The sequence below is a fragment of the Balaenoptera physalus genome, assembly GCF_965194825.1.
Source record: "Balaenoptera physalus genome assembly, chromosome: 8".
In the NCBI taxonomy this organism is placed as follows: Eukaryota; Metazoa; Chordata; class Mammalia; order Artiodactyla; family Balaenopteridae; genus Balaenoptera; species Balaenoptera physalus.
In genome coordinates this window covers 106,615,561-106,632,982 of record NC_138887.1, presented here as the reverse complement: position 1 = coordinate 106,632,982, position 17,422 = coordinate 106,615,561, and the positions used below count along the sequence as shown (strand labels likewise).

At 42.9% G+C, this 17,422-nt stretch overlaps 2 protein-coding genes across 2 annotated transcripts in view; one reads left to right on the top strand and one right to left on the bottom strand.

Annotated features, from left to right (window-relative positions):
- The window catches only part of SLC13A4 (solute carrier family 13 member 4), a 39,815-nt gene extending 37,793 nt beyond the window's left edge, over positions 1–2,022 (top strand). Inside the window, exon 16 of the mRNA XM_082473009.1 lies at positions 809–2,022. Coding sequence (XP_082329135.1) covers positions 809–946 — 138 coding nt within the window. The 3' untranslated portion in view covers positions 947–2,022. The remainder of the gene's footprint in view (positions 1–808) is intronic.
- Positions 2,023–5,995: 3,973 nt separating this feature from the next.
- On the bottom strand, positions 5,996–16,907 carry STMP1 (short transmembrane mitochondrial protein 1). Its single transcript, XM_082473188.1, is given in 4 exon segments — positions 5,996–7,843; positions 7,845–7,913; positions 8,850–8,903; positions 16,755–16,907. Coding segments are annotated over 4 exon segments (177 nt in total). The 5' UTR covers positions 16,770–16,907; the 3' UTR covers positions 5,996–7,804.
- Between the last annotated feature and the right edge of the window lie 515 nt (positions 16,908–17,422).

The window sequence follows — 17,422 nt, the reverse complement described above, 5'->3', positions numbered from 1 at the left end:
GCTAGTGGACTTGTGGTGACATGCTGTACACTTGGTCATCACCTGGTAGGATGCCAGCCATACTTACTGCACACTTTTCCAAATGGCCCTGGCTCTGCCATCCCTCACGTCCCCCTTCCACCTGAGAGTGTCAATGCCATGACAGAAATGGAAGGGGTCAGAGCTGTGGAGGTGACATTCCCTCAGGAGAAAGCAGCAAAGGCCCCATGCCAGCCAGGGTGCCTGTGTCACCTTCCTGTGGAAGGGCTGGTGTGGAGGCAGCTGACCTGTTGCCCCAGGTGAACCTAAGGTACACTACTTCCATGAGCTGTTCCTTGGGGGAAAAAAGGTAACAGTCATAGAATACAGGCTCTCCTACGAGTCGTATGTGTCAGCACATTAAAGGCTCTGAGAGGTTCCTGCTTTACAAGCTCTGTTTAATCTTGATGAACACATTTCCCTATCATGTAGCTACAGAAACCTTTTTTAGCGTAACTTAACATCCCAAGATCTGGTGTTCCAAGTACATAGCTTCTAGGCCTCCATGTAATAGCGAGAGTGCTACAAACATAGAGAAGGTTCTAACAGCCGTCTCCCAGCCCCAAGTCCTCCCTGCTCTCCTGTCCTCAACAGTCCTGTGCCCCCTACAAGGCACCACTAGGGCACCCCAGGCAGTGACTGGAGCAAATCAGGGCCAAGCAGGTGGGCTGTGATCACATCAGGGGTGAGGCTCAGGCAGGGGACACAGGTGGGGAGCATCTGGGGATCTGCGCTGCTGCCTGCTCACGGTGACTAGAGTCTGTGTGTCCTGCTGCTTTGTCTCCTGCAGGTGAAAGCTGGTCTGGGGGTCAATGTCATTGGCCTGGTGATAGTGATGGTGGCCATCAATACATGGGGAATTAGCCTCTTCCACCTGGACACTTTTCCCGCCTGGGCTAAGGTCAGTAACATCACTGATCAGGCCTAACACAAGTGGGCAAACGGCCCAACCAGAGGAGCTGCCAGCACCCGGCAGGATCTGACCAACAGGCCAAGCAAACCACCAGGAGTGCACAACCCCCAGCAGAGGAGTCCGCCAGCTACCACCTCGAGTGAAGTGCAGGGAGCCCGCAACGACCAAATGCACAGGCTAGGATGTTAGTGTCTTCTGCTCTGCCCTCCTTCCTTAGCACCACAGCTCAAGGAAACCTAAAACCGTTCTCACTTCCTTGTATCTATTCTCTCCAATCAGCTCTTTCTGAAGACAGGACGAGACAAAAGCCTGTCTTTGTTGCCCCTCAGAGGCTAAGCCTCACAAACTGACTAGTCTCACTGGGTTTGATGTTACTCTTAATTTCTCAATCCCTTGTAGGAGTAGAAGGAGAAATCCAAATCATCCTACCTATGCACAGAGAGTGAAACCAGTGACTTCTCCTTTTTGGGGGGAAATCTCACCTAGAACTTGAGACCTAATGTTGGCTCCTTTCTCTCAAGTGTTTCTATCGTAAGTTCTCTCCACAAAAAAGCAGTTCTTAGTAAGTCCTCTCTGTGGCAATCAGTACTCTTTTATCACTACTCTGATTCCTTTTTAAGCGTCTCTCTTCAATGGCTTCTCTGTACCTTGGCACCAAATTCCTGTAAAGAAATAGTGTCCCCTTCAGGAAGAGGCTGGTGCTGTTCTCTCTGTCAAAGGAAAAGGAAGTAGAGAAAGAAGACACAGATTAGTGTCTCTCTCTTCACTCATCACTAACCATCAATACCACCGTGCTGGTTAAGTGTCGGGAGGGAGAAAAAACGTTCATACTTGTCTTATTAAGGAGGCCGAAACTGTGATTAAGAACATAGCACTATTAACGATATTGGACGGACTTTCTTCTGGAGGTAATGAGTAGTTCGTCCCTGAGAAGACAAGCACAGAAAGGTCCAAACACATCAGTCACTTTCTACAAGTTAATGAGCCTCTTGAGGGGAGGGGAGATGTCTTACGTCTCCTGAAGTCCCCAACAACTTATACAATATAGTAAACTGTACCTGCTCAATAAATGTTTCCTTTGAGAAAAATCACTTTGGAAATCCAGGCCTCCTCCTTCCTCCTGTACTACACCCTTTCCCCCAAGACAGAGGTCCTTGCTATAGGACTGGATGAAGCTCCCAGGCCCTCCAGTCTTCAGGCATTACACATTTCTGATTCCTACCATCAGTTACTCGCTAAATACACCCTATGGGAAAAGGAGGACCCCATAGTTGCTGCACTTCATGAACTGATTTTAAGTTACTATTGATAGCACGTGCAGTTTTCCCACAATAATTAACCAATAAGTCACTCCCTTAGTTTATCAAGTATCTGTGAGTTATAAAATTCTTCTGTGCCAAACTTGCACCAGGTTTAATCAGGAATATTACTGCTTCTGCCGATTAGCTTAAGCTAAATTATCTGGCCACTTATAAAAGTGAATGAGCCCATATGAAATACCAGTATCAGGTACACTACGTCTGGTTTGACGAAGCCAGATCACTACAGTCACGTTGCTTTAAAATGTTCAGAAGAGTCAGGATGTCACTCCTAATGTCAGGGTAGCCAAATCCTCCAATGTCTGACCTATTACAGAACTTAGACTCCAAGCCTTAAAGTCAGACAATAAGACAAAGGCACAGATAAGATGATTCTGGGAGTATAAAAAAGTAAAAGGAGAAAGAAAAGTTGACTTAGAATTAAGTTGACTTAGAAAGATTGGTCCCTGTTCAGCTATTTGAGACCCTGACTCACTCCGAAAGGGAAAACAGTGGAGTCCCCCCTGCAGCTGCTGCCAGGTCCCCCAATCAGCTAAGCAGCCAGTTCAGAAAGGGTGTTTATTTCGGTCCGGGCAGTAGACTGAACAGCACTGTTCTCTCCCCAGACCAGAGATTCAGGCCAAAGAAGATTGCTCATTCCAGATATGACTAACAAATGTCAGCTATGACTAACAATTCTTTGTCTTCTAAAATCACTCTGCTGTTGGACAGGAACTACAATAATAGCTGTACTAGTCTTGTCACTTGCAAATATATTAAATTTGATTTTATCTTCTCGTATCACAACTCTACAGGGGCAGAAAAGCTATAAATGATCATCTTATACCAGCTCATTTCATAGATGATGAAACGGAGAAACACTAAGTAGAGTTGCATCTTATTCTCGATTATACATCAAATTTGCTTAAAGTTGTCTCTCAAATTCCTTTAAGTCACCCATGAAGTACAGGGTATACTATCTTTTATGTTAGTATTTACATGAAAAAGACTCACGTGCCATCTTAGTAAGTAAAAAATAGCTAGTTTTTCCTCCATTGTCAAAATAGATCCCTGTTTATTTAGCTGAACCCAAATAAAGTAGGTGGCTTTAGGACCCTGTTTGAAAAATACATCTGAACACTAGAATCACCCTCGTGGCACTAGCACTAGCGAGACATCCAAACCGTTAAAAGACAAAGGGAACTGACAGCACCCGAGGGCACAGGGAGCTGTCCTGGGGCTGTGCTCACAGAATGAACGCCCAGCACACCGCCCGCACTATTTACAGGGCACCTTCTGCTTGGCCCAATCCTGTACAGCTGTAAAGGTAAGAACCAGGCGACCACACTGCACTTTCCATAAGCAGGCGCAGGACTCAGATTTTGCAATGTCCCACCCTGCCCCATGCACTTTCCAAGACACTTCACCGTTGGGTTCTTTTGTTTCTCTCCCAGTGCCTCAAAACATGCCATCCGCTAGGTCTTCAGTACTTGACTACGTTGCACCCAGATTTAGGAAAGGTATAAACTGAACATTGGAAAATCCAAGTCTCACAGACTCCCTATTAAGACCATGAAAGGTCTCAAAATACTTCCCCTTCACCGCCCTGTTCCTTTCCATAAGGCAAGGCCCTAACAGTCAGTAGGGAAAGGAGAACTCATTCATCTGTGTAAGGCATGGAAATGCTATGTGCAAAGTCCGAGCCGGGAAGCTGAAGAAAAGCCTCATATGCTCCAGTACGGTATATAGTGTTCCTTCAGGAGGAGTAACAGAAAAAGCATTTAAAATGTGGGAGAGCTCCGCAGAAAAACAAACATCAGCATAGCACCAAGGGAGTGAACTGCCCAGTGGAAGTGAAAACATGATGCATGTTACATATGCTCCATGAACCCGTTAAGTACAGAAGACTGGAAAACCCACACATTCTAACTTTTCTCTAGAGTCACACAAATGAAAATTGAGTAAATGAGTTAGAAAGAAGGGGCTTCCCTGGTAGCATAGTGGTTAAGAATCCGCCTGCCAATGCAGGGGACACAGGTTCGAGCCCTAGTCCGGGAAGATTTCACATGCCATGGAGCAACTAAGCCCGTGTGCCGCAACTACTGAGCCCGCGTGCCACAACTACTGAAGCCCATGTGCCCTAGAGCCCATGCTCCGGAACAAGAGTAGCCACTGCAATGAGAAGCCCACGCACCGCAACGAAAGGTAGCCCCTGCTCGCCGCAGCTAGAGAAAGCCCGCACGGCAATGAAGACCCAATGCAGCCATAAATCAATTTTTTTTAAAAGTTCATTATGAGTTAGAAAGAAGGAAATAAAACTGTCCCTTTAAATCAAAACTGCTTAATTGTATAAAACACTAAATCAGAAGAGACATCTAAAGACATCAACTGGTAACTTCAACTTATAAAATACAGCGCCTTTTAACAATTTTAAGTAAGGTTCTTTTGGTTTTTTCTCTCCCTTTGGTTTTTGTTTGGGAGGGTTACAGTTTAAGAATAAGCTTTCCAGTTCAATGTATTTTTTAGGTTCCCAACATAAACCCTGAAGTCTTATTTTTCACACGTTGAGTAACCTGCAGTAGAATTTTATGTAACCTTCTTAAGGTCAGGTGTAGCAAAAAGTTTCCTTAAGTCACATCAGCAGTAGTTTTCAAACTTTTTTAAAAGAAAAAAAGGCATGTCTTGCAGTGGTTCTTCCCATCCCTCCGCTGCTTTGTAAGGCAAGGGCCTCTACAAAACACCCAGGGAACGTACCTTTCAGTGCCACAATCACAATCACCACACCCCTTAAAGTCCATGATGGTTCAGGGTTCCTCCAACACTATATCTCAGTGAAGATAATCCTGCCTGAGAACTCCGAGCTCCTTTTCACTCCTGCAAGAACCTAAAACTAAGAGAGGGGCTCTGAATGGTGACCAGGAAGTCAGCCTGCGTTCACTGTGTAGCAGTTTACATGGTGAAGGTGATTTGCTGGGTGGCTCCCACTGGCAGAAATGATCCTGTCATCGAGGTAAGTGTCACTCCTGAGGGAAGCTCCAAGTCCAAACAAGCTTTGTTTACAATATATACTTATAGAGACCTGATTTTCCAACATCCAAGTGACCCTCAAAGAAGCCACTCTGGGGGTGCAGTGGTTGAGAATCTGCCTGCCAATGCAGGGGACACGGGTTCAAGCCCTGGTCTGGGAAGATCCCACAGGCCGCGGAGCAACTGGGCCCGTGAGCCACAACTACTGAGCCTGCGCGTCTGGAGCCTGTGCTCCGCAACAAGAGAGGCCGCGATAGTGAGAGGCCTGCACGCCGCGATGAAGAGTGGCCCCCACTTGCCGCAACTGGAGAAAGCCCTCGCACAAAAACGAAGACCCAACACAGCCAAAAATAAAAATAATAAATAAATAAATAAAAATTAAAAAAAAAAAAAAAAAGAAGCCACTCTGGGTGGAACACACGCACAAATAACAATGCTCCATGGCTGATAACAAGGGATTCCTCTTTGGAAACAGTTTTCCAAGCTTGTGGCTTGAAAAACCCTTTCGAATACCCTCAAGGATGGTAAACCTCTAGCCTTCGAGGCTGTAGTTCATTCTGCTAACAATTTGGTCATTCAAGATCAAACCTTGTAAGCCAGGTGGTATGATCAAGGTGCATACTATAGATTTTCACAAACAAAGAGAGTGACCATAGAATAATGACAAATTTTGCAGTTCATAAACTGGCTCCAAAAGTGAGTGCAGAAAAACAAAAGTATTCTGACCAAAAGCAACATGTTTGGACTAATATCTACTATTTATTGGACATTGCAAAGCACTGTGCTACACATCACATACATTATTTCAACTGTTTCTCATGGAAGCCCTATGAGGTAGGTATTGTATCCACATCTTACAGAGAACACAACAGTTTCAGAAAAATAAGCTGCTTGCCCCTGATCACACTGCAAGGGAGAAGCCAACCATAATATGATCCTAAGCAGTACAACCTGACAGGGACAAAACTTATCTCCATGTATGAAAGATCCATGTTTCCAAAGAGAAGTAGATCACTTCATTTTATAATCACATTTAGTATCAGTGGCATCACTGCCTGAAAAAAAAGGTCTCTAAACCATTCTTCCAGTTTACTAATTCTGCTAAAATGTCTTCAGAAATGGCGACATCAGTGAAGCTGTCTAACAAGCCCTCTGGAACAAAACACCCAGTGAAATGGGCCTTTATTTATATTTAGTGCAAAATACACTTCCAGGACTTGAGCTTGGAGCTATCCCCCTGCACAGATATGTATAATATTAGGTTCAAGGTTATCACTGTAATAGCAACAGATAGGAAACAACCTAAATGTTCCTCAGGGGCAGATTAAATAAATTATGGTATATTCATTCAGTAGAACCTTATGTAGCCAAAAAAAGAAAAGAGGTTCTTTGTTCCTTACCTACTGATATGGAATGACCTCCACTGGGCAAAACACTGTATATAGTTAGTTATCATTTGTATAAAAACCCCCATGTACATGTGTTTGTTCAGGCACAAAATCTTTCGCAAAAGGATACAGGAAACTAGTGAGTGCCTGACTCCAGGGAGAGGAACTAGGAGATGAGGGACAATGCAAATCACTTTGTATTGACCCAGGGGGAAAGTTAGGTATTTAAACTTCTTTTTTAATTAAAAAAAATTAATTGATTATATACTTGAAAAATTGATGGACTGATTATACACTTGAAAAATTACAAGGGTAATTTATGGTTGCAGAAAGAAAAACACAAAAAGTCTTCTTATGAGAATCTCTATAAAGTTATAATTTAAATACATTTTTTTAAATGTAAAAAGGCATAAAATTTCCTTTATAGACAACTTCTCATTTATCTACCATGTAATGTCAAATGTGCCTGTAATCCCATAAAATAAGTATGATTCTTATGAGAGAACAGAGCCAGATCAAATGCATCATTAGGAAAAAACATGCATACCAGACTATGAATTCTACTGAGGACAAAGGCCATTACTTTAAATACTTTTGAATTCCCCAGTTCCTGATAGGGTTCTCAGAACAGGGTTTCTTGGTTAATGAACAGCAAATTGATTTATCGGTTAAATTAGCAACTATGGAGCTTCCTGACAACAACATAAAATTAGTGGATAATTCACCAGAAACTGGCTTCTAGATTTTCATTTTAATTACTACTTTGAAACAACATAATTTAGTACCAAAGGTTTAAACACCCAATATAATTGCTAGACTGTGAAATCAGCATTATTTATATCTCATCAGCTATACAAAACTCATCAATTTTTCTTTTGAAAATGGTAGTAGAAATCCCAAAGAATAAGGGAGAGACTACTAATTAAAGGTCATGTTTACTAATCTAGCACCATAATTCCATTCTCAGGACCTCCCAAGTGGCTGGAAGGAGGAAGGGAAGAAGTGAGGCTGTTGGAAAAGTAAGGGCTGTTCTTAATTTGTGGCCCCATTTGTGCTGTAAGGCAATGCAGGGTCTAGCAAAGAAGAAAATTGCTGAGGCTGGAGATGAAAACAAAAGCTTTTGGTTCAGATGGTAAACGAGGCCCTCAAGAACAGTAGAATCAGTTTATCCAGGAGGCAGTGCTGGAGTCGGCCTCATGAACTAGGGGGTTTCTTCTTGGCGTCCACGTCCTTTTTAATTTCTTCAAGTTTTTTAGCCAGGTTTGGTATCTTTAAAGAGAAAAGAGATTATTATCATTTCGCATCTACCTAATCAATATTTTTTCATTTCTCTTCCTCTAAATATAAATGGTTTTTTTACTTTTCCTCTAAAAGAAACCTGCTCAACAGTGGTCTTTCTTAGCCTCATAACTGCCTAAGAAGGATACCAAAAGATGTAAGTTGAAGTAGGCTCCCTCCCCAAAAGCCAGACCCTGACTTCTACTTTTGTATACCCATTTAGCCCCTCAATCCAGTGCCAAGTAAAAGTTGTACATATAAACAATAAATGTGACATAAATTAACAAGCACCTGCCTAGAAAACCACATGACTCAAGTGAAGGTTGACAAAGGGAATTCCCTTTATCACACTAAAAGCTTCACTATAAAACAAATCAAAAGTTAATATCATGTTTCCCTTCCTTATCTCTTTAAAGTAAGCATTACCTTTTAGGATCCCCATTCATGGGCATTTGTGCCACCTGATTTTCAACTTCCCCATCTGTAAAGTGAAGCTAATACAACTCCCTACTTCACAAAATGCTGTCCTCCTTATATGTGCTGCACTATATGAATCCACCTCCAAATTACTCAGTCATCTCTACTACTGGGTAGGGTGCTGAAAAGATTGTCCAATTAAAGTATCACTTCACATGATTTTCCACAGAACTGTAAGAATCTAACAGTGTTACTCTGTGCTAACAAACCCAGCTCAGGATCACCATGAGACCACCTAAACTGATGGGATTTTGCACTCTTATGGTGACAGGCGCTTCTGTGAGTTCTGTTATTTTTTCAAACAATGGAAAATCTTTCTACAAAATTCAGGACTTTTTCCTCAGACCTATGGACCTTGTTTATGCTGGAAGGCATACCTTACTTCAGCAAACACAAGTCACTATGTATTAGTTACGTGAAATCAAGGAAGATGTGAATATGGTCACTTACGTCATAGTTCTGAGCCAGGTACATTCCCACCACGTTGCCAAGAGTAAATCCAAGCTGTAAGGATAGAACAGGAAGAGTCACACTGGAGACGGAGCTCTGTGCCATCCGATACCACACCAGATTACATGGATAATATTCTCCTAAGGAGCGCAGGACAGTTATAAGACCCCGGTGTCCAGGCTAGGGCCGTGCATAGCATGAAATTCACATCTTTCTTCTATAAAATAAACACAGAAATATCCTCCCAAAAGGTTAAAGAGTATACGAAAGAATATACGGTAGCACTGAACACACTGACCTTATAAATATTTGGCTGTAAATTCTAGAAACTCAAGCCAAAATTCTGATTTTTGTTAAAAGCCCGTTTATTTATTTTTATTTCTTTGGTTATGAGATTTGTTATTTCTTGCTACATCAAGTAAAAAGTATTCGATTTTAAAAAGTATTCAGCTAAATCGTAGGATCTTAGAAAATGAAGGGACCTTCACAGTTCAATCTCTTCATATTGCAAGAGGCACCTGAGGCCTAGGACAGGGTCATTCATAACAGGAGCACAGGACAACCTAAATTAGATTCACACTCAAACACTAAAATATACAATGACATGAAGCAGGAAGCTGACATGCAACTGAGACAGCACATGGTTTAGCACTCTGCCGTGGGTGGAGTCTAACGGGCAGGGCACTTAAGACCTGCAGAGAACACAGGTACCCTAACCATCTCTTAATCAGTGACAAGAGAGACGGGCACAATTTTTAGAGAACTGTAAGTGTTTATCCCACTGGGTGACTTTTCCTGAACAAAAACTGTTTCATGAAAATTTAAAGCACTGCCTTCACACCAAAAGAGTTTCAAAGTTCCTTAAGGTTGGAGTTTTAATGATGATCTATAATTTCCTGGGTTTTTTCCCCCAATAATTAAAAATCTCCAACTGAACGCCTAACTTCTAATTTTATAAATTTGAACTGGCATCTGATTTTTTTTATCATTTTCTTTAATCAGTGTCGCTCCTATGCAATACACAGCAGAGGTTAACAGAGAAAAACAAAGCGCAGCACTTAACGCTAATGGTCATATGTGGTGTGGTCGAATTGTCTTCAAGCTGGAGAACTTCAGAACACAGCTGGATCCTTAATAAGTTTTAAGCTTACTAAGCTTTAAACACCAAAAGCATAATTTAAATAGGTTTGTTGTAAGTTAAGAAGCATAAAAGAGGCTATCAAGTCTAATCATAGACCATTTTCTGATCATTTGATTAATCAAACATATCTTGTGAATATTTTTACCAATGTGCACCAAGAAGCAAAATGATTTTTTTCACTCCTATGGGTTGAAACCAGGCAGTTAGAAGTTTTCCAAATCCAGAAAGAGTATTAAATTTGCTTAAAAAAAGAGGGGAAAAAAATCATCTAAGAATGTTAGCTCTAACACCAAACAGAAAGAACAGAGGGTTGAAATATTTCAAGAAAAATAAATTAGAGTTCTGGTTCTACCACTGTCTAGTTGTGTACCTTTAGGCATGACACTTAACCTCCTTGGCGCTTTGCCGATCTGAGTTTCCTGATTTATAAAACATTATACTAACAATGTTCCTTCTAGCTCCAACATTCTAGGATTCTTGGTTCTTACCACGTGTGTCTCAAAATAAATATGGCATATCTAATGTGTCTTCATTTTGGCAATTTCACGAGGCATCAGGGCACATGAAAAAAACAGCAGTTATTTTTAAACACAAAACAAAAACCATGGGTCTCTAGACAAGTCATATCCAATTCCAGTTTCAGAATACTGCTAGGTCTACCAATGGGATATTGTAAAATTACATACACAACATGAGAGAAATGGGCACATGAAGAGAAATTTGAGGAAAATGCATGACACCAGAAAAGCATTCATATGTTGTTCATGGGATACTCAATAGACAAGTTTAGACAGGTAAAAAATTTTAATCTGAATAAATAAAGGATCTCAAAAAATAAAATCTAAATCTGAGGAACGGGGACTCATTAGTCTGAGAAGTTAGACTGGAGCCAGAGTACAAAACGTCTCGAATGAGTCTGAAGCCTCTCTGCAGGCCAAGAATGCTTAACCTCCTCCAGGCCAAGACCTGGAAGCCTCCTAAGTGGTCCATCCGGATGGCTGGATGCTATCACCATGGTCTTCCTCCACATCACACGGTCCCCCCATAGTACTCCCTGCAGAGAAGATAGTGCAGAAGGAAGGCAAATGCGTTCTTCCCAAGCTCAACACTAAATACATCACTATTATGTCCTCTCTGTCATCATTTTGAGACTTTAGGAATACGCAGCTTCTTCTCACAAACATATTGGGGACAATAAATGGTGAAACACCAGAAGTCTGGGGACTGAGGAGTGACATGAGCGAAGTAATGTAGAGGACAAACAAGTGAGAAGAAATCTGAAAAAAATCCTCCCAAATACATCTGGCCTCCAAAGGTTTTGATTAAAGGATTACAGTCCCTTATACCCTGAAAATCAATTTCATATCCAGCCCTGTGAAAAGATTATAAAACGGTCTCTATCTTAAAGAATTTATATGATGTATAGAAAGAAAAGCTACATATAAGTAAAATAGTTATGTAACAACAGAAAGCAGCACCCAGCACAGGACTTTGAATGTAATAGATGCATGAAAAACCAGAACTGGGTCGTGCATTAAGTAACAAAATGAGTGATACAGAAGTGATTCTTTTAAGAAACCATACCTGAAAGAGATCGGTGTACCTCAACTTGTTATTAAAGGTTCTAAAGATGCTGAGGAAGTGTTAAAATTTAAACTGGAAAGGGACGTGACTGTGGAGAATCAAGGTACAAGATAGGAATGACATGTGATGACCTGAATAAAAGAAACAGGCCCAGTTAGAAAAGTGGATTTGAACTAAAAAATGGAGAGACATACTAGTACAGAGAGCTGGGTAGGGCTAGCTGATGGACTTCAAAAAACAAGCAATGGAGTTTAGTTCATTTACAAAATGGTGGGGAGCCACTGACTGCTCTTTACCAGCAGCAACATGATGAAAGCACTGCTTTGTAAGCATTCACCTGACAGCTGTTCCCAAAAAAGGCTGAAAAAATACAGATTAGAGAAGGCACACGGGATAGCAAGCAAACAGGAATGAATTGTTTTTCTTCTTTAAAATCAATGAAGATCAATGGAATAGAATAAAGGGTCCAGGAATAAACCCTTACATTTATGGTCATGTGATTTTCAACAAGGGTGCTAAGACATCCAGTGGGGAAAGAATGCTGGAACAACTGGATATCCACATGCAAAAGAATGAAGTTGGACCCCTACTTTACATCATAAACAAAACTTAACTCAAAATGGATCAAAGACCTAAATGTAAGACTTAAAACTGTAAATCTCTTAGGAGAAAACATACGAGTAAATCTTCATGATCTTGGGGTAGGCGATGGTTTCTTAGATATGACACCAAAAGCACAAGTAACAAAAGAAAAAAATAGATAAATTTGATTTTATCAAAATTTAAAACATTTGTGTTTCAAAGAATACCAACAAGAAAGTGAAGAGAACCCACAGAATGAAATAAATATGTGCAAATCATATATCTGATAAGGGACTTGTACCCAGAATACATAAGGAATTCTTATGACTGAATGATAAAAAGACAACCCAATTTTAAAAGAAGCAAAGGATTTGAATAGACACTTCTCCAAACGAGATATACAAATAAACGGCCAACAAACACATGAAAACATCATTAGTCATGAGTCATTAAGGAAATGCAGATCAAAACCACAATGAGGTGTCTCATCGCACCCACTAGGACGACTTAAATCCAAAAGATGTATAAGTGTTGGCAAGGATATGGAGAACCTTCATACGTTGCTGGTGGGAATGCAAAATGATGTAGCCACTTTGGAAAAGTCTTGCAAATCCTCAAAAAGCTGAGCACAGAATTACCATCTGACGCAGCAATTCCACTTTAGGGTATACAACCAAGAAAACTGAAACATGCACCTACACAAAAACTACATGAATGTTCACAGCAAGATTACTCATAACAGCCAAAAGGTGGAAACAACCCAAATGTCCATCAACTGGTGAATGAATTAACAAAATGTGGCATATTCACACAATGTAATAATAATCAACCATAAAAAGGAATGAACTCCTCATTCATGCTACAACATGGATAAACCTTGAAAACATTACGCCAAGTGAGAGGCAGTCAGAAAAGACCACGTATTGTATGATTTAACTTATAGGAAATGTCCAGAACTGGCAAATCCAGAGAGACACAAAATAAATTAGTGGTTGTCCAGGGTTAGGTGTGAGGGGAATGAGAAATGAATGCTAATGGTATGGAGTTTCTTTGTGGGGGGCAATAAAATATTAGATATAAAAATTAGATAGTGGTGACACTTGCACAACTCTGTGAACATATTAAAAAACCACTAAATCCTACACTTTAAATGGGTAAATTGTATGATATGTGAACTAACTGTATCTCAAAACTATTAAAAAAAAAAAAACAGGGGCTTCCCTGGTGGCGCAGTGGTTGGGAGTCCGCCTGCCAGTGCAGGGCACACGGGTTCGGGCCCTGTTCCGGGAGGATCCCACATGCCGCGGAGCGGCTAGGCCCGTGCGCCATAACTACTGAGCCTGTGCTCTAGAGCCCGCGAGCCACAGCTACTGAAGCCCGTGCACCAAGAGCCCGTGCTCTGCAACAAGAGAAGCCACTGCAATGAGAAGCCCGCGCACCGCAACGAAGAGTAGCCCCCGCTCGCTGCAACTAGAGAAAAGCCCACGCGCAGCAACAAAGACTCAACTCAGCCAAAAATAAAATAAATAAATAAATTTATTTTAAAAAAAAAAACAAAAACAGTAAGATTTGGGACTTCCAGGGCTTCCCTGGTGGCGCAGTGGTTGAGAATCTGCCTGCCAATGCAGGGGACATGGGTTCGAGCCTTGGTCTGGGAAGATCCCACATGCCGCGGAGCAACTAAGCCCGTGCACCACAACTACTGAGCCTGTGCTCTAGAGCCCGCGTGCCACATCTACTGAGCCCACGTGCCACAACTACTGAAGCCCTCACGCTTAGAGCCCGTGCTCCGCAACAAGAGAAGCCACCTCAATGAGAAGCCTGCGCACCGCAACGAAGAGTAGCCCCTGCTCGCCGCAACTAGAGAAAGCCCCCGCGCAGCAACAAAGACCCAATGCAGCCAAAAATAAAATTATAAATTTATTAAAAAAAAAATAAGCCCATGTGTGTTACAATGTGTAAGAATATTGGAAAGCACTGAGATGCAGTACGCAAAAGCCGAGGGAGGAGGGATTAAAGAGGTGATTAAGAGTACCAGGTACTGCTGCTCTGAGAGATAAGAAAAAGCAATGCATTACCCCAGTAACAGTACAACAGGCCGTGTACACAAGCCAAGAGCAGTGCCCATCATATCAGGTTTCCCTTTAAAAGCTTCAAAAGTTTCCTTACACCAAACTGGGTAAACCATGCTGCAATTAAGGAAGCTACTGCAGTAAAAGCAAGGGGGAAGAGGCAGCAGGATCACAGCAGCAAGTTTCAATATAGGGATGATGGGCAAATATTTTAATCCAAGGAGAAATGAACAATGAAAAGAAGATATAAGGAACACAATCAGGTGCAGTGGTTTTCAAATACTGTTCCAGGAAATGACAACCACAGAAAACATCTGGAGGGTTCCAAAATGGGTGATGACAGAGCACCCTCCGAGATTTTTAACTTGTGACTATCCCGTCACTTCCAAAACCTGCTGCATCACTACCCTTCTGAGGAAAACTGATCCCCATTCCTGAGCAGAAACTCAGAGTACAACTGATACCTTGCCAAGAGAAACTGAACAATATCTGAGTCCTTACTGTCATTGTTTCAAGTACTTTAATGTATTAACTCATTTTTAATCCTCACAATAAAACCATGAAGTAGGCTCCCATTTTCAGATGTGGAAACTGAAGCATAAAGAATTTAAATAACTTGCCCAAGTTCCCACTGCTTAAAAATGATGATTCAAAGGCAGGAGTCTGATTCTGGAATCTGACCTCTTAAGCACTAGGACATGATGGCTGGTCACAGGTTAAAAGCTCGAGGAGATCTTAGGGATCATCTACATCAACCCCATTGTTTTATAGATGAAATGGCTGAAAGCAAGGAGAAAGATTCGCCCAAGTTCAAATGAGCTAGTGAATCATTTGACAGAGGTAGAATCAAGGTAAAGTAATGCTATCACTTCTTTCAGCAAATGTAATGAGGAGGTGGGAGAACATCCGTGTTACTTCTGAGCTAGGAATTTAATGAATGGCTTCGGCATCTCTCCTTAAATGCTGAGAATTCTGAATTTGCATATCAGTCACATCCATATTCATACACAGCAAAAGTTTATTTCAAAACCAAATAAAGGGCTGCCCTGGTGGCGCAGTGGTTGAGAATCTGCCTGCTAATGCAGGGAACACGGGTTCGAGCCCTGGTCTGGGAAGATCCCACATGCCGCGGAGCGACTAGGCCCGTGAGCCACAATTGCTGAGCCTGCGCGTCTGGAGCCTGTGCTCCGCAACAAGAGAGGCCGCGATGGTGAGAGGCCCGCGCACCATGATGAGGAGTGGCCCCTGCTCGCCACAACTAGAGAAAGCCCTTGCACAGAAACGAAGACCCAACACAGCCAAAAATAAATAAATAAATAAATAAAATTAAAAAAAAATATACCAAATAAAGTCACTCTGCAAAGGTACTTACAAAGTTAAGTGTAAATGAATCCATGTCCTTCCTCCCAGTTATCAATGAGCTACGGCTGTACAGAAGACTCAATTACATCGTCTTACACTTTGGGGCTGACACTGTCTTTAACCTGAGTGTTTCCTACAACCATATGGCAGTAATTATTTCTATTGACTCCTAAGCTAATACCCAGTTAGGACACTGGAGAAACTTCCAGAAGCAGAGGTGTAGCCATGTCTTGTTTGGGTAGTTTACGTCAAGGATACTCTCTTTCGGCCTAGAGATTGAAAAATTAATTACCATCTCAAAAAGGACAGAGGGGCACCTTTTCTTCTTTAATCTCTTTCATAAAGAACGTAACATTTGGGAAAGTATCTCATCCCAAGAGCACTCAACTTCCATCGGCCACCTGGAAGGTATTAGAATACCTGCCTCTTATCAGAATCAGAATTTAAACATCCAGTTTTGAGGCACGAAAACCTGGAAGAAAGACTTTCACCTGGAAGTTTGGCAGGTCCTCCTGAAACCTTCAACCAGGCAATCTTTGAAACACACTGGGGCTTTGCCAGAAAACCCGCTTTCAACTTAAGACCCATGAAAAATAATTTGTTTACTCATGGTAACAGTCGTTTTACCCTACAGTGAGCATTTTGGAAAAATTATTTGTACACCAGGGCCTGACTCAGGCCAGCAACCAGCCGTCCTCCGTCTCGAAGCTATAAAAGGTCTGACGAGGGCTTCCCAGGCCTCTAACTCTAGCGGTTTACTCCTTTAGAGTTTATTCCTGGCCCTCCTACGTTCTCAAAGACGCCAACCAGCAGGGCTCTCAGTCGGGGACGGGGTATGTGTCTACGTCAGGGGGGGACGGGGTATGTGTCTACGTCAGGGGGTGGCAGGGCAGAAAAGTCATTAAGGCCCCCGGGAGCCTTAACTCGAGGAATACACAAAGCACGCGGACACGTCACAGAAGAGCTTTGAAAACGCACGCTCTGACCCCTCAAAAGTTTTAGGGACTTGAAGGGCGGCAGAAAAATGCCGGCAAAAGGATTGGGGTGAGGCAGAAACAAAACCCCGAGGCCCACCCCGACAGGCGACTAGCAGGCGCGGGGGCAGTGGGACCCGAGGGACCCACGCCCAGGGCCCCCAGCTCGCTCCTCGGCAGCTCCACTCACCAGGAACTGGAGCATAGTGTCAGCAAGGAGAACTCGTAGGTCTGCTGCAGCTCCGTGGGCCGTCCGAAAGTGCCTCCCCCGGCGCGACGGGCGGAGCCCGCGGCCGACTTCCGGTTCACGCCCCGCTCCGCTCCTCGGCACCTCCCGCCTCCCCTCACCCGGAAGCGGCTCCGGGCGCCCCCTGGCGGAGCTCCTCGGGATCACCTCCTGAACTGACCGCCCGGCGCGAGCGTGCGGGGCCGGCTAGGAGCAAGTCCCAAGCCCCAAGCCGGGCTTGCATTAGCTTTGAACATTCAGATTCCAAGGCCCAGTCCTCAAATCCCGCTTCTGTAAAGCCGGGTCGGGGCCCAGGAATCTGTATTATTAACCGGCATCGCCACACTTATGATGCACAGCCAGTCTTAGAACTCCCGGACCTAGAAGGATCACAGCAGGCGGTGGTTCCCATCCCCACGTGCAAAGCGGAATCACCTGTGGAGCTTTTGCGATATACTCCACTGGGGCCCCAAGCAGAGTTGTATTTTTCAAAAGCTCCACAGATATGCTGTGTAACCTGCGTTGAGGATCTGTGATAGAGGTTAAGTAGTAAGATGGAGGCCTTTGGAGTCTGGCACAGCTGGGTGCAATTCATGACTGCCGTGCACTTCCTGGGGCAGCCAGAAACGAGT